The 17,897-nt window shown below is 42.6% G+C and overlaps 1 protein-coding gene across 15 annotated transcripts in view; it reads right to left on the bottom strand.

Annotated features, from left to right (window-relative positions):
- Positions 1–1,003: 1,003 nt before the first annotated feature.
- Positions 1,004–17,897, bottom strand: part of LTBP1 (latent transforming growth factor beta binding protein 1) — a 458,896-nt gene continuing 442,002 nt past the window's right edge. For all 15 annotated transcript variants that reach the window (XM_064363976.1, XM_064363978.1, XM_064363977.1 and 12 more), the window contains 3 exons: positions 10,102–10,224; positions 4,100–4,249; positions 1,004–2,006 (listed from right to left, as the gene is read on the bottom strand). In XM_064363976.1, the coding sequence (XP_064220046.1) occupies positions 1,825–2,006; positions 4,100–4,249; positions 10,102–10,224 (455 nt within the window). In that variant the 3' untranslated portion in view covers positions 1,004–1,824. The remainder of the gene's footprint in view (positions 2,007–4,099; positions 4,250–10,101; positions 10,225–17,897) is intronic.

Raw genomic sequence — 17,897 nt, 5'->3', positions numbered from 1 at the left:
ACACCTGTAGTCCCAGTTACTCAGGAAGCTGAGGCAGGAGAATTGCTGAAACCTGAGAGGCGGAGGTTGCAGTGAGCCGAGATTGCACCACTGCGCTCCAGCCTGGGTGACAGAGCAAGACTCTGTCTCAAAAAAATAAAACAAAACAAACAAACAAAAAGATCAGCGGGGCCAGGTGCAGTGGCTCAAGCCTGTAATCCCAGCACTTTCGGAGGCTGAGGAGGGCAGATCATGAGGTCAGGAGTTCGAGATCAGCCTGGCCAATATAGTGAAACCCTGTGTCTACCAAAAATACAAAAATTAGCTGGGCGTGGTGGCGTGTGCCTGTAATCCCAGCTACTCAGGAGGCTGAGGCAGGAGAATCGCTTGAACGTGGGGGGCGGAGTTTGCAGTGAGCGGTGATGACACCACTGCACTCCAGCCTGGGCAACAGAGCAAGACTCTGTCTCAAAAAAAAAAGGAAGTCCTAGGTTCAAGGTTAAACACCACACTTGACCTTCAGGTGCCCACTTGGGTCTCTTCCAAGTGAACTTTCCTTTCTTTCCTGTTCTAAAACCTGTTTAAATAAACCTCCATTTCTGCTCTGAAACTTGCCTCATCTCTTTTTCTGCCTCATGCCCTCAGTCAAATTCTGTCTTCTGTAGAGGCAAGAACAGAGGTTGCTGCAGACCTACACAGGTTCACCACCAGTAACTGGAATACCTTCTATGGGTAACACAAGGACTGCAGCCATATTGGGTAAGGGCCACCCCAATGACCTCATTACCCTTAATTACCTCATTAAAGATCTGATCTCCAAATAGAGTCATTTTCTGAAGTATTAGAGGTTAAAATTCCAACATATGGATGTTAGGGGAAACAATTTAGCCCATAATAAGATCTAACAAATTTAATGATTAACTTGTAAAAGACTCTGCATTAACAGAAGACTACTGGTAAAAATAAGAGGGGAGAGTGGGATACAACTTTTACACGTGTACTCATTGACAATTACTCTCAGGTAGAATTTTTTTCTACAAAAATGGTGATTTATTTCACTTTAACATACAATGATAGATATATTGGGGATCATCAAATTTTAAAAAATTTTTGTTGGGCTTACTTTACATATTACAATACTGATGTAAGCTTATAAACTCTTCCATTTCAATGAAGGAAAGGGATCCAAGTGACACCTGCTAGCAGCTTGGCTGAAAAGGACATTAAAATCAGACAAAACACTGAAAATATAAAGTACTTTTCTCCAAATGTGTATAAAAGTTTTGAAACAAAATCACTGCCTGCTCCACAGGACAATTTGAATTTCAAAAATGCTCCAGGCCAGGAATCTCATAACCCTGTGTAACAATACTTATAATACAGCTTAACAGTATTTTATTGAAGACTTTTTCATTTGAGATTTTAAAAGAACTGAAGTAAAAGGAAAACAGTAGCTAAGGAACTGCACAACCAAAAGAATGAAAATTATATAAAATATTTCCACCACTATTTAAATGCCAAATTTAATCAAGCAATAGTAAAAAACCCAAACAACATAATAATACAACCTTCTGTTAAAAATAACAGCACTGTTCCACCTCTTTACCATTGAATTTTACATATGAACAGACTATATATACTGGTTTTTCAGAGAAATGTCCATTTGGTCTGCCACCTGTCAGGCTCATCCTAAATCCTCTCATTGTCTTCAGAGGACTTGCAACTCCATGCTGTTTCTGTATTTCCAACCTTCTGGGTTAGGTGCAATGTCTCAAGTATAATACATTTCTCCCTTTACCTTTACACAGTGCAGAGTATATGGGCTTAGGTTATGTAGATTCTCTTTCAATCCAGGTCACTGTCTTTCTCTAAATTCATGGCGGTATTCAACGGAGTGCAGTAGTTCGGCTTGTCAGAAGGTACGTAGCCTGGCAGACACAAACACTTGTAGGAACCTTCGGTGTTAATGCACTTGGCATTCTTGCAGAGAGACATCCGGTTGTTCAACTCATTGCATTCATTTACATCTGCAATAAGTCAAACCATGCAGGTAAACAATCTTCGATATTGCTCTGTGAGGACTCATAACCTACCTGAGGCATTGAGGCAGTCTAAATGCTGCCCTTCCCCTGACCACCCCAAGCTTATCCCAAGCAAGCTTTCCCATTGTTGCTTTAATCAAGGACAAGATAAAGGTGATTTTTTAGATCTTAAAGAGGTAGATTATCACGGAAGTTCTAGATTTTCTTTCCCTGTTATTTAGCACAACATGAGCATTTTGTGAGCTTGCCATTTTCTAGTAGAACTTCAAGAAAGTTAAAGGAACTATATTATCTCCAAATTCCTTCCCATAGTTATGGAGGAACTACTAGATTTGTCAAGAGGAACCAGATAGGTAAGCAGAGAGCTTTCCACACAGCCTCTCTAAAGCTTTCAGTAACATTCGCAGACCTCTTTCTACATGAGATCCATTTAGGCTCTCACTCACTTGAAACATCTGTTAAGAATCTAGGTTACCACCAGGCTGGGAGTGGTGGCTCACACCTGTAATCCCAGCACTTTGGGAGGCTGAGGCGGGCAGATCACGAGGTCAAGAGTTTGAGACCAGCCTGGCCAATATGGTAAAACCCCATCTCTACTAAAAAATGCAGAAATTAGCTGGGCATGGTGGCGCATGCCTGTGGTCCCAGTTGCTCAGGAGGCTGAGGCAGGAGAATCACTTGAACTCGGGAGGCACAGGTTGCAGTGAGATCACACCACTGCACTCCAGTCTAGGTGACAGAGTGAGACTTTTTCTCAAAATAAAAAAAATAAATAAACAGAACAAAACAAAACCTAGTTTACCTATTTTACAGACACGCCACAGATTAACAAAAGCAAAGTGGGCAAAAGTCTGCTTCAAGAGGGAGAAGAAAAATAAACGAAAAACTTAAAAAAAAGTCAAGAGTCTTTTAGCAAAGTGGCAAACAGGCCCTGAAAGACAACACTAAGGTTAAATGTATGTTTCCAGTTCTTTTCAGTGTAAGAGGGAGGGCTACATGACAGTTTTAGGAGGAGTTTCATTCAAATGATTACTAGGAATTTGTATTTTTTGCAGATGTCTACATTCCCTTATGCTAGTGTCAAGTATTCAAGGAAATCATTACTTGCAGCAGTCAAAAGCTAATTTTTTTTTCGAGATGGAGTTTTGCTCTTGTTGGCCAGGCTGGAGTGCAATGGCATGATCTCAGCTTACCACAACCTCTGCCTCCCAGGTTAAAGCAATTCTCCTGCCTCAGCCTCCCAGGTAGCTGGAATTACAGACGTGCGCCACCACGCCTGGCTAATTTTGTATTTTTAGTAGAGACGGGGGTTCTCCATGTTGATCAGGGTGGTCTCAAACTCCTGATCTCAGGTCATCCACTTGTCTTGGCCTTCCAAAGTTCTGGGATTATAGGCGTGAACCACCGCACCTGGCCTCAGAAGCTAAATTTAAGAGTCAAAGTAATTACCTGGGATACTCTGGCCTTTCCTCCAATATTTACCACTATTTGGATTCTTTTTTTTTCTAGTCCTCATTGATAAATGGATTCCTAAATTAAATGCCAACTCTTTCTTTTTAAAAAGAATTGTGGTAGGCTGGGTGTGGTAGCTCATGCCTGTGATCCCAGCACTTTGGGAGGCCAAGATGGGTGGATCACCTGAGGTCAGGAGTTCAAGACCAGCCTGGCCAAGATGGTTAAACCCTGTCTCTACTAAAAATACAAAATTAGTCGGGTGTGGTGGAGCACACCTGTATTCCAGCTACTTGGGAGGATGAGGCAGGAGAACTGCTTGAACCTGGGAAGCAGAAGTTTCAGTGAGTTGAGATCACCCACTGCACTCCAGCCTGGGTGACAAGAGCAAAACTCAGTCTAAAAAAAAAAAAAAAGAACTGTGGTAAAAATATACAAAACACATTTACCATTTTAACCATTTTTAAGTATACAGTCCAGTGGCATTAATGTATAGCTCCAGAATTTTTCTCATCTTCCCAAACTGAAACTCAGCAAATCCATCTTAAATGTTCTCAACTGACTGAGTTATGGACACAGGGTATCAGGAAAAAATTAATGTCCCATAAAACACACATCATTCTTACCAACACAGGTCATCTTGGCCGTATCCAAGTGATACCCATCAAAGCAATCACAGGTGTAACCTTCCTGGACCCTCACACAGCGACCATTTTCACATCCATTGAGGATGCCGCATTCCTCAGCCTGTAACTCCTCAAAGCTATTTAGAAAACCTGGAAAGGAAAGGGCAGAAGCTCAGTTAGACATTTTCAACCTCCTGTACCATTTTTTAAATGATACTAAGATTATGGTTCATTTTCTAAATAGACATATATATATATCCATATATATTTCAGACACCTTAAAGTCAGCATTAAAAATTAATACTGAAAGTGTAAAATAGCATAAAAATAAAAAAGCATAAAAATAAAATAAATAAATAATTTGTAAATTAGTATATTTTGTGCAGAGTAGCCTCATATCTTGAATTCTGATGTTCTATATTAAAATCACATAAAATGAGAATGCAAGTATGGTTTTTGTTTTTGCTCTTCGTTATTAAAATTGTTCATCTAAAGTTCCAAATTTCCTGAGTTAGCAGTAGGGCAAATGTCAGACTCTTTCAAGGATGGACTCGATGGATTCACAATGAGTCCAGTAGGCATTTGCTAAGAAGGTCCATAAGAGTGTGAGGCAATACGTTTTCAGCTGGAGTCTGTAGGGCCAGAGAGGAGCAGGCTGGCCTTGCCCTGTGTTTGTTTGCTCTGACTACAGAATGAGCCTTACAAAAGGGCTGCAGGAAATCAAAGGACAAATCAGTAAAGGGGCCTCAAAACATCCTGATAAATGAGAAAAGGACATCATACTTGTGTTTAGAAAACCAAATCTGGCTCAAGCCTATAATCCCAGCACTTTGGGAGGCTGAGGCAGACAGACTGCCTGAGGCCAGGAGTTTGAGACCTGCCTGGACAACACAATGAAACCCCATCTCTACTAAAAATACAAAAAAGTAGCCAGGCGTGGTGACAGGCATCTGTAATCCTAGCCACTCAGGAGGCTGAGGCTGAAGAATCACTTGAACCTGGGAGGTGGAGGTTGCAGTGAGCAGAGATCACAGCCACTGCCCTCCAGCCTGAGCAATAGCGACTGTCTCAAAAAAAAAAAAAACCCACCAAAAGTCTTATTTTAAGGAAACAGAGACTCTTGTTTAGCTCTTTTTATTGTTTATATCTCTTGAAACCAATTCAGAGCTAGATTTTAGAGTTTTCATAATACAAAAACAATTCAGCTAGGCCTCAAGAGTGTTTAGCTCTCATTTTGCAGAGGAAAGTTCTAAACATAAATCCACAGTGACCCAACACACTGTCATGTGGCCTCTCATCTCCTCTCTCTCTTCCCAACACTACCACAAAGTAGCTTCAAAAAAAAAAATATATATATATATGGCCCAAACTATCTGGCCTTTGAAGTAATTCTCCAGTGGAACCGCAGGGGGCAGCAAAATATCATTGCTCGTGGAGGGCAATAAGGTCTAACTGGGAGGAATTGGACAAAGATCTAGAGTTTGGTCTCGCTGATCAGCAAAAAGCAGCCAACTGAGCCAGCTTTTTTTCCCCCCAAAACAAGGAAACAAAGACTTACTTCTTACTTCTCTTAAAAAAAAAAGTTTCAACAATAACTAAAGTGTCTGAGGTCAACATGGAGACAAATTTGGTCAGAGTTTCCCTTATATTCTAAGATTTGGTGCCTTGAGGGAAGGTAGGTGAAGAAGAAATTTTAGAGCACGCCCTTCAGAGAAGAAAGTGGGTTTTAGAGATGACCTAAAAATATACAATAAGTTAATCCAAAATGATCTGTTTGGGTAAGAACAATACACTGGGTGTTGGGGGACTTGAGTCCCCATCCCCATTTCACTATGTGTACGTTGTAAACCTGGGCAGAAAGATTATTTTTCTCACATATGAAGTAAGCACTGAACTTTATGATTTCTAAAGCCCCACTCAGTTACAGGTTTATTTTGTGGAAATGAACATGGGATTTGAATCAGAGGAACTGGGTCTTCTACTCATGCCTGTGACCTTGGCCAAGTCATTTTATTTTGCTGAAACCAGGTTCCTCATTTAAAAATAGAGAAATGATGCTATCTAGAATGGCAGACCCAACATTGAACACAACGCCTGGCATTCAGTAGAAAGTATTTTGTAATGAATGAACACTTTCCTACCTTGTGAAGATTAATGAGATTTGGCATAAGTTTGGGCGAAAAAAAAAAGAATAGTACATATATACCATGGAATACTATGCAACCGTAAAAAAGAATGAGAGGTCTTTTGCAGGAACACAGATGGAGCTGGAGGCTATTATCCTTAGCAAACTAAAGCAGGATTAGAAAACAAAATACCACACGTTCTTACTTGTAAGTGGCAGCTAAGTGATAAGAACTTATGAGCACAAAGAAGGAAACAGACACTAGCGTGTGGGGAGTGGGAGGAAGGAGAGGAGCAGAAAGGTAACTACTGGGTACTGGGCTTCATACCTCGGTGATGCAATGATCTGTACAACAAACCTCCGTGACATTTTACCTATGTAACAAACCTTTACATGTACCCTGGACCTAAAATAAAAGTTAAAAAATTCATACCATAAAAAAATCAAGTAATGTATCCATGACAGGGCCACTTTAAAATTTTAAAGGAGAAAAAGAATCCCAGCTACTCAGGAGGCTGATGCAGGAGAATCTCTTGAGCCCATGAAGTGAGGTCAAGACCAACCTGGACAATATAGTGGAACCCCAATTCTCAAAAAGAAAAAAAAAAAAAAGTAACAGCACATACCCAAAGCCAGTTAAAAACGCTTACAAAAAATACTTACTCTATGACAATATTTTCACATCCCATGTATCACAGCAAAATCATTTTTACTTCATAGCTAATACATTTTTTATTATTATAGAAATTAAAACATAAAAAGTAAAACTTGAAACTATCCCACACATATCCGGCAGTCTCCCCAAAATACTTCTTCAGGACTCTAAAACAGATCAGGACACTATAGCCCCTGGTCCAAATCTGGCCGCTATCTACTTTTGTCAATAAACACAGTGATGCCCATTTGCTGATGTCCTATCTATGGCTGCTTTTGTGAAATTATAGCAGAGTTGAATACCTACAACAGAAACCACATGGCCTGCAAAGCCTAAAAGTTTTACTATTTGGGCTGGGTGTGGTGGCTCATGCCTGTAATTCCAGCACTTCTGGATTACAAAGTTAGGAGTTCAGGACCAGCCTGGGCAACATGGTAAAACCCTATCTCTACTAAAAATACAAAAATTAGCCAGGCATGGTGGTACATGCCTATAATCCCAGCTACTCAGGAGGCTGAGGCAGGAGAATCACTTGAACCAGGGAGGTGGAGGTTGCAGTGAGCCAAGATTTTGCCTACACTCCAGCCAATGCAACAGAGCAAGACTCTGTCTCAAAAAAGAAAAGAAAATTACTATCTGGCCCTTTATAGAAAAAATAAATGCCTATTCTCTGCTCTAGTAAATTCCAATTTTAGAAATACTGCTCCATAAAGGTAACAGAGATGGTGAACCATAAAGGTGTTAAGAAACCTCACTCAGCCTCCATCTGTCTTCCTATGTACCCAACAGAATCACTTTCGCAGCACGGCCCAAAAGCCCTTGCTGGTGGTCAGAAAACTGGCTGGGAAGGGGGAAATATTTCTCTGCAACTTGTAAGAAATGTAAAGGCCATTACGTCGTCCAAGCTGGAGGTCTTGGAACTGCATCTCAACTTCCTATGTTGCTAAATAAGAAATTGATGTGACACCAACATGTTTATTTCTTAACATTTGTAGTAAATTTTAAAAAGAGCTTTAAATCAATGCCAGCATTAAAAAGAAGATACATAAGCCAGACATTTCAACATGAAAATTCCTGGAATCCAAAGTGTAATGCCATAGAGGGTTCTGACTTCTAGACTCCTCTTTGGTTTTCCCCCCAGGACCCACCAGTGCATGGGATTTTGGTTTTCCATTTGTCCTGGGGTTACTGAGGTTTCAATGCTTTTCACGATCCCAGGCTCTTGCCTGCATTTAAGTACAGTTATTGAGGCGGAAAGCTGTAAGCCACAGGATTGTGTCAGAGTCGCATATAGACTTCACCTGGTATTCCTGATTTATGGGGCAAGCTGGGTTTTCTTTCACTTTAATCTTTCTTCTCCCTTCCTTTTTTCTTAAATAAACGTTTACTGACCCCTAACATATACAGAGAAGCATACAAACCCTAAGAGCACAGTCTTATAGCTGTGAGTGCATTCCGGTCCATTTCATAAAGTACTGCATGGTGATGCGTTGTTGATGAAAAGAAAGAGTGTTGTTAATCTATGGCGTTAGAAGTCAGGTTAGTGGTTACCCTTGGGACGGGGGTGGGAAAGGGCACCAGGGGCTCTCTGGAGGCTGGCACTGCTCCTGACCCAGGTGAGAGTTCACAGGTGTATGTTAATCAGCTGAGTTGGATTAACAGACTATTCTTATTATGGACATTTTAAAGCATTCTTAATTCTACTAGATGATCAATACACTACATCCTTCAGGAAAAAAAAGGGGGAAGGGAGGACAAAGAGGGAATGAAGAAGGGAGAGAAGGGGAAAAGGGAAAGAGAAGGGAAGGAAAAAAAAAAGCTCTTGATGTCGAACTGAAATAGCTCCTAAATTCAACTAGAAATCTCATGCTGCTGCCCATAACTGGGTGCTGGCTACCATGCTTCGTGCACAGGTGACAGGGCTCAGGACAGAAAAAAGCTTCATTGCGTTTTTCCCTAAAGTCTTAAGTCCAATTCCTTGGTCAGCAGCCATTACCTATCTTAGAAACATGGTGCAGGCCAGGCAAGGCTAATAGCTCAGAACTGTAAGCACTTTGGGAGGCTGAGGTGGGTGAATCGCTTGAGTCCAGGAGTTTGAGACCATCCTGGACAACCTAGACAACATGATGAAACCCCGTCTATATGGAAAAAATACAAAAATTAGCCAGGCGTGGTGGCACACGCCTGTAGTCTCAGCTACTTGGGAGACTGAGGTGGGAGGATCGCTTGAGCCCAGGAGGCAGAGTTACAGTGAGCTGTGATTATGCCACTGCACTCCAGCATGGGTAACAGAGGAAGACCCTGTTTGAAAAAGAAAAAAAAATTGGGGTGAAGCTGCACATGAAAGGATGGCCTCTCTGTGAGCTGTGGACGAGGCTCCCAGAATGGGTGTTTCCCTGTTCTTGAAGTGAGACAACCTACTATCTATTAATATTTCAGGTGAACCTCCTGCTTTTTCAGATTTCTAATTGTCCGATTTGAGCTTTTATGTCTGTAGGCTTCTTCACATGCATTTATGTTCTAAAGGGGATCACGATTTGCAGATACACACTCCCACCTCCCCCATGAAAGCGGTGCTCACTAATCCAGGAAAAGCTGGCACACATTATTTCTTACTCCATAAATCCCCTCACCAATGTATTTAAAACAATCATGTCTGACCAAGAGGGCAATTCTCTTCTTACCTCCTGCTCTAAAACACTTATAATAATGATCAACTCATACAGTTAACATTTGTCATTTCCCTGTAGGAAAAAAAGGCTGCAATGCAACTGGGCTCTCATGGAAACCTTGGCCCTCAAATTAGTCCACCACTTAAAGTGAAAAGAAATGATTTTGTTATAGCAATTGTAACAATAAGAGAGTTTTCTTTAAGAAAAATAAATAGAACAGTATCCCCACCAGCAAGACTATTCATTGAATGCAACGATTCCTTTTGTTTGTTTGTTTTGTTTTGAGATCGGGTCTCGCTCTGTCGCCCAGGCTGCAGTGCAGTGGTGTGATCTCGGCTCATAAATGATGCAGTGATTTTCACTCACCTGTGCAGAAGGATTGCCCCTGTGAAACGCAGACAGCTAGGTCCCACCCTAGACTTTCTGACCAGCAGGTCTGGTGTGGGACCAGAAAAGCTGCATTGCTAACAAGTTGCCGTTACATTTTAAGGACCACTGATTAATCTCCAACCACAACTTAGTATCAAAGGAATGGGGTGATTTTGCTTACGGTCTTGGATGAAGTAGGGATCGGCTTCCGGACCATACTGTTCACTGAAGTCAACCAAGGCGTCTCGTCCGTATGGCTGCCGGCGTCCCGTCACAGGGATGTTACACAGCTGAGCATAGTCATCTAAGGAGTGGACAAGCAGTGTGAGGTGCCATCACTGTTAGCTCGCACCTGCCCACACCCCCTCGCAGCTCAAAGCGACGGGAATCTGCCAGTGTACCCTTCCACGTGTGCCTCCATGTCCTGCGCACCACTGAGCCTAGAAAGTATCTGAATATCTTTTGATGGAAATTCTATTCATCCACGTGCAATGATTGCTGTAGAGCATAATTAAGGTTCCAAATTGAAGATCAAAAATATCAGCTCAACAGTTGGTAGACCATATCCCAGAGCAGTAAGGGGCTGAAAAACGGAGCCATTTGAGAGTACTTCAGGCCTTCTGGAAGGATGGCTTTACCTAAACCCATCAAGAGTTATCACCAAAAACATTTTTAAAGTAGAAAGTAGTCATCTTACACAGAGGTGCTTTTTCATTCTCTAGAGACAGGAAAAATGTATCTCTGGTGTCCAAAAATGATATAGGGCCAGGCAAAGACCCTGTTAGTTACCCTGCCTAAATTTAGCAGACACTATTATAACTCTGTAGTCCCTAAGGATAGCATTATAGCAATGCTGAGAGTCATAATAATCACAATAATAATAATAGCAGTGGTGGTAATAACAACAGCTACCAGTCATATAATACTTGCTCTGTTCCAGATACTGTTTGAAGCACTTAATACACATCAATGCACTAAAACACTCACAGCATCCTATGAAGAGGTTCTATCATCTGCATTTAACCAGTAAGGAAACAAAAGCAGAGAGGTTACAGCTGCCATGTGGCAGCACCTGCTTTGAAGTCAGAAATGAAGCTCCAGAGTGCACATTTTTTACATTTGTCTTTCCTGCAACAATCTCAGCTCCTTTGGAATTTCTGTCCTTACCATCTCTGCACCCCAGCTAGACTCCTCTGTGGTTTCCACTTCCTGAGGCCATATTGCTGTTCCACGCTAGGTCAGCCCATGGCCATCTGACTCCTAGACTCCCCTTTACTCCTCCCTCTAGGACCCACCAATGTATGGGATTTTGGGTCTCCATTTGTCCTGGGCATACTGAGATTTCAATGCTTTCCACGATCCCAGGCTCTTGCCTACATTTAAGAACAGAGTTATTGAGAAGGTCTAGGGAGGAAAGCTGTAGAAAGGACAGTTTCATGTTCTGAGTATATTCCAGAAAATACACTCTCTAAAGATACATCTAGCAGTGAAATTCTGGGGGTCCACGGATGCCAACAGCTCTGTTAGGACGGTGAGGTGAAGGCAGGGCTACAGGCCCCAGGACCAGATGAGCATGCGAGGGCAGTCAAGCAAGGCAATGGCCACATTTGCCTGGAATTTTCCTCTATTGTGTTTATTCTTGTAACATACAAAAATAAAAAACCACTAAGACAATACTGTGAACTCTGAAGGCTTTCTTTTATCGGCCCTTACTTAAATGACTGGAGGAATGAGGGTCAGGAATCAATGGTGTGTGTGTGTATGCATGTGCACACGTGCACACACACATTCTGAGAATTGCCCAAAGCAAGTGTAAGGCCAGAAAAGACCTTGAACTACTGGCTAGGGTAGGATTCTGGCTGCCCCTGCCTAAATTTCTCCTTATGTGGAAGCATTCCAGGAACAACATCCAGACTCCAGACGTCCCAGCACTTTTGCATGAAACCATTCTGTGTGAAATATTAATTTCATTAAGGAAATAGCCAAACCTGGAAAAAGATTCTTGACTCAAAAGAAAAGAACTACTTCAAACAGAGAGAGCACAAACGGCTGTCAGTTCTGCTTAAAGTTTGAAAACGCAGAATTAAGGATTTTTTTGCGAGAGCAAGATTGTTGAAATGTTTACAAGTTTCAAGAGCTGAGGTCATCTTTTCCCATGACTTTTTATATACATTTGTTGTACATCTGAAAGGGAGACTTGTTCCATATTTTATATTCGAGTCACAGTTGCGATCTAGAGGAGATATTATAAATGAATTAATTCTGGTACTTCTTTTTTTTTTTTGAGACAGAGTTTTGCTTTGTCTCCCAGGCTGGAATGCACTGGTGTAATCTCAGCTCACTGCAACCTCTGCCTCCTGGGTTCAAGAGATTCTCCTGCCTCAGCTTCCCAAGTAGTGGGATTACAGGTGCCTGTCACTGCACACAGCTAATTTTTGTATTTTTTAGTACAGAAGGGGTTTCGTCATGTTGGCCACGCTGGTCTCAAACTCCTGACCTCAGGTGATCCATTCGCCTAGGCCTCCCAAAGTGCTGGGATTATAGGCATGAGCCACCATGACTGGCCTCTGGTACTTATTTTTAACAAAATTTTATTATTACTATTTAAAGAAAGGGTCTCACTCTGCTACCCACACTGGAATGCAGTGGCACCATTGTGGTTCACTATAGCCTCAAACTCCTGGGCTCAAGTGTTCCTTCTACCTCAGCCTCCTGGGTAGCTGGAACGACAGGCATGAGCCACCAATCCTGGCTAATTTTTGTAATTTTGTAGAGACAGGGTCTCACTATGTTACCCAGGCTGGTCTCAACTCGGCTCCAGCGATCCTACCACTTCAGCCTCCTGAAGTGCTGGGATTACAGGTGTAAGCTGCCATGCTTTGCCAAGGTATTTATTTTATAAAGAAACATCCAGAGGTGGCTGAGCATCCTCTTGGATGGCGGCTGGCTGTCAGAGAAGCCTTGCTGGGATGTGAAGTCCAGGGATGTCGAATGATATGATCAGGGCCTGGCCAGGGCAGCCACCTTCAATCCAGTGCACTCCCCTAGACATGCTTCCTCCACCAAAGAAATGAGATGGCCTTGAGTCTCTAAGCTGTCACTCTACAGCAATGCCAGAGGAAAGGATGGAAGGTGAGAGTGCAGAGGAAGTGCAGGCTCCTGCTCCTACGCAATGTTTAGGACCAGCTCCCTGCAAAAGGTGGACCTGAACTGAAACTAACTAGGTAAAAAGGAATTATGTCACAGAAAAAGGTATTTAGGATTAATTTTTAAAAGCACATACCGAAAGACATCAGGAAAAAACACTAAGTTGTTTTGAGACTACCAAATGCTTCCTAAAGAAGTCTTCTGACTAGACCTAGCTAGGGAAGGGGGCAGTGGAGGGTAATGGGTTGGGGAGGTACTTCGGGGGTATTCCACATCCTCCTTCCTTACCTTTCTTCCCTGCCATGCGGTTTTTTCCTTTTTTTTTTTGAGACAGAGTTTTGCTCTCATTGCCTAGGCTACAGCGCAATAATGTGATCTCAGCTCACCACAACCTCCGCCTCCTGGGTTCAAGTGATTCTCCTGCCTCAGCCTCTCGAGTAGCTGGGATTACAGGCATGTACCACAACGCCCAGCTAATTTTTATATGTTTAGTAGAGACGGGGTTTCTCCATGTTGGTCTGGCTGGTCTTGAACTCCCGACCTGAGGTGATCAACCTGCCTCGGCCTCTCAAAGTGCTGGGATTACAGGCATGAGCCACCGTGCCCAGCTGCATTTTTTCCTCTTAAAATGCTAGAATGTGTTGCCCTTTGCGGCTTCACTTTACTCTAATACATTCACATTCCAAGCTCCAAGACGGTTTTGGTCAGTGATCAGAACATCATTTCTGCACCACATGTCCTCTCTTTTGTATTTGAAGATGTGCTAGGTGATGCTAGAGTCCCGTCATCACCGGGAAATGAATTTTGAGTTTTCTCGGAGCTTGAATATGTCTGTCCTAACCCATCCATGCCGCCCTTCCCACCGTGCACATCTGCCCTAATACTTGGCCAGAATCATGGGGTAATGGGAAGAACATGAGCTTCGGAGGTAGAAGCTGGGCTCAAGTCCTGACTGCACCACTTACTTCCCAGCTTAGCTGTTCTGGGCAAGCCTCAGTTTCCACATCTGTAACACAGGGACAAGAATTCTTGTTTGTCTACATCTGTGTTACTAACATGTAAAAAAATGAGATAATGTTGTGAAACTATTTAAAAATTTTGAAGCACCATGAAAATGGAGAATCCAGTTCTTTTCTTGTGGGTGACATCACTAAGACCCTAATGAATATTTGGAAATAATTAAAGATTTTTTTTCAAAGACAATATTAGACTGAGCGATTTACATTTTAATGTTAATGAAACTTAAAAGCAGTGAACAACGACAAATAACTGTGCCGTAAATTAAGAGCAATGGAAGAATGGTCTACAGGTGTTTTTAGATCTTGTTTCAAGACTATTTGGAGTTCTTAAATAGGTAGAGGGAAACTAGCTCAGTAAACAGAGAAGTCTTTCTAGACTCCCTCTCAAACAAGGCACGAAACTGTTGACTGCCTCGGTAAACGTAATTACTTGGTTGGACAGTGATAAAGTATGAACAATAACACATTTTAACATTAGATCATCAGAACTCAAAGTATAGGGGAAAAACTGATGTCCAACAAATTTTAGTATAGGCCTAAATCAGTCAGAAGTGTCTTACATAGCGAGTAAGTTAATAGAAGAGAGTAGGTTTATAGAAATGGATTTCACCATCTTTCAGGAAAGCAATGGGAATATCATGTAGTATTTTAATGTCTTGGGCAAGACATCCTCTTTAGGATCTTGGTATAGGCAAATTTCTAGCATGTGCTGGGCCTCTGAGCACCCCAAGCCACCAGCAGAACCCATTCTAGCTCAGAGGTGCTTGGCGTTGGCTATCTCCACGACTAGGTCACTGCTAGAGTCTAGCTTGGGGAACTGCATGAGTTGTGGCTGGTTGAGAGCACAGAGCCCAAGAAGAGCAGATCCCTGAACTATCTCCGTAACTTCCCGCAAGAACCCACAATTACTTCATTCAGCTCCACATGTGGAGATGAACACATTTTCTGTCCTCAGAATCTTTCTCTTTCTCCAAAACACCCTTTACTTATGTACATCAACAACAATTAGTCACCTCCTTGTCTGGGTCTTGGTGTGGAGGAACAGTTAGCTTAGCAGGGCTTGCCCTGGGAGGGACACGTTGGAGGCAATCCCATTTGAGATCCCATACGATGTGTCCATCTGGAATCTAGCCAAATACCAACGTGACGTGAGGAGGAAATGGAAACGGTCACACCTCAAAGACCCTCCCCCACCCACTGCATTCCCCATGCCCCAAGCACAGATGCTTAGCTCTTGATCATAGCTTTGAAAGATACACAAGGGATGCTATGGGACACCGTCACTAAGTGGTTTAAACAAGATCCAGGCCACTGATCACACTCATTTCCCTGGCACGGCTGATTCATATGACAAATGCTGTTGCTTTTCATCTTAAATTGAAAAAAGAAAAGGTTTAAAAATTACCCCCTGGAGCCTGTGGGCAAGGGGCCCCTGCTTTTGGCAGCAATGGGAGGGACAGTACCACATCCTTACTATAGGAAGTCCCCATTCTTGATGACAGACACATATGAAGGGCAGTCTGGACAGTCACATGTCACCATGCTACCCTGGCATGTGAGCAGACCAGGAGGTAAAGTTTTAGTTCTGACTGAGGCAAATGAAATTCAGCTGTTTTTAGAAATGATAGAGAGGTTGCGATTTTGTTTTGCACACATCAGGGATAAAAATGCAATGCTCTGAAGTTTGAACTGTGTATTTTTCAAATATAAGAGAAACAAAAACCAATTCTTATGCTTCAAGAAAAATAGGACGGGGCTGGACGTGGTGGCTTACGCCTGTAATCCCAGCTCTTTGAGAGGCTGAGGTGGCAGATCACTTGAGCCCAGCAGTTTGAGACCAGCCTGGGCAACATGGTGAAAACTTGTCTCTACAAAAAAAATTCTAACTTAGCCAGACATGGTGGCAGGCTGAAGCTACAGGATCATCGGAGCCCAAGGTCCGGGCTGCAGTCAGTTGTGATCATGCCACTGCACGCCAGCCTGAGCAACAGAGTGAGACCCTATCTAAAAAAAGAAAGAAAGAAAAATAGAGAAAAAGAAAAAGAAACAGAAAAGTGGGTCACGTTCTACTAAAGTTTCTAGACCAGGTATTTTTCTTACAGGTTTAAACATGGATGATCGACAATGGTGTTTAAAACATATAACTAGGAAACAGAGGGAGGAGATAAAGAGAATGGAATGGCTGCCTCCTCCAGTGACTCATAAGCCAGCATTATAATAGGCACCTCCCCTCACCCCATCAGATGGAGTCTGGCTCTGTCACCCAGGCTGGAGTGCAGTGGCATGGTCTCGGCTCACTGCAACCTCCACCTCCCAGGTTCAAGTGATTCCTGCCTCAGCCTCCTGAATAGCTGGGAGTACAGGCATGTGCCACCATGCCTGGCTAATTTTTGTATTTTTAGTAGAGTCGGGGTTTCACTACGTTGGACAGGCTGGTCTTGAACTCCTGATCTCATGATCCACCCACCTCAGCCTCCCAAACTGTTGGGATTATAGGCGTGAGCCACGGCACCCAGCCAATAGTTTTCTTTAAATGAAATTAGCAAAAGCTATGAAATTTAAAAAAATGTTGACCATTTACAGAACATTCCACTCTATACCAGTAAAAAACAGTGGAAGAGAGACCTCCGTTGGTATTGCTACAACACTGTGGGACTGGATGTCTGTCTGTCTGTCCTGCTCTTTATCCCAGAATACATTCCTGCTTACAGTCCCTGGTGAATAGGCAGCAACGCTCCTTCCCTGAAATTAAAATGTGTGGCTTTGTGACATGAAATTGGATACATTGCAAAGACTCAGAATCAAAAGACTTGGGTTCTAGTCTTTTTTTCTCTACTTCCTCGTTCCTTGGTCTAGACACGTTTCTTTGAGCCTCAGTTTCTTCATTTATTGAACAGGATTATAGTATGCTTTGCCTTAGCTGTATTAAAAGTGATTCATTCATTGCTTCATTCGGTGACCGACTGGCTGATTCACTTCTATAACCAGAGGCTGAGAATATTATGGACAGGGTGGGGCTTGGGAGTGTGGAAAGATGTGACAATAGTTAAGCGGCGCACACGTAATAACTTATCAGGATCACGGAGGCAATGACTAAAGTCATCCTGGAACACTGGGGAAAGGCTTCAGCTTGAAAAGACCATCTGCAGCCAGGAGGTTAACCCCAGGTACAAGAGGAGGAAAGGTAACTCAGAGAGAGTCATAGGCATATATAATAGACATGAAAGCATTAGGGAAGCTAGGCTGGGTACTGTGGCTCACACCTGTAATCTCAGCACTTTTGCTGAGATGGGTGGATCACCTGAGGTCAGGAATTCAAGACCAGCCTGACCGATATGGTGAAATCTTATCTCTACTAAAAATACAAAAATTAGCCAGGCATAGTGGCGTGCACACGTAGTCCCAGCTACCCAGAGGTTGAGGCAGGAGAATCGCTTGAACCTGGGAGGAGGAGGTTGCAGTGAACCAAGATCATGCCACTGCACTCCAGCCTGGGTGACAGAGCAAGACTCCATCTCGAAAAAAAAAAAAAAATTAAAAAAAGCAAGCAAGCAAGCATTAGGGGAGCTAACGTGCCATGCAACATTAACTACTGTAGATCCATGCTACAGAACAACTGAAAACAGAAGAGTTAGCTAACATGCACTATTAAGTTTCTATGCACCAGAGAGTAGTTCTTTTGCATACCCTATTTCATTTAAAACTCAGAACTCTACGAAATAATTGTAATTAGCTCCTTTTGTTTCCAATAAAAAAACTACTCTTTTTTCTTTGAGACAGAGTCTCACCCTGTCACCCAGGCTGGAATGCA

This window comes from Aotus nancymaae, unplaced genomic scaffold (genome assembly GCF_030222135.1).
Source record: "Aotus nancymaae isolate 86718 unplaced genomic scaffold, 86718_ANA_hifiasm-v0.15.2.pri h1tg000057l, whole genome shotgun sequence".
Lineage (NCBI taxonomy): Eukaryota > Metazoa > Chordata > Mammalia > Primates > Aotidae > Aotus > Aotus nancymaae.
Note: the sequence above shows the minus strand (reverse complement) of the source record. Positions and strands in the feature narration are given on the sequence as shown.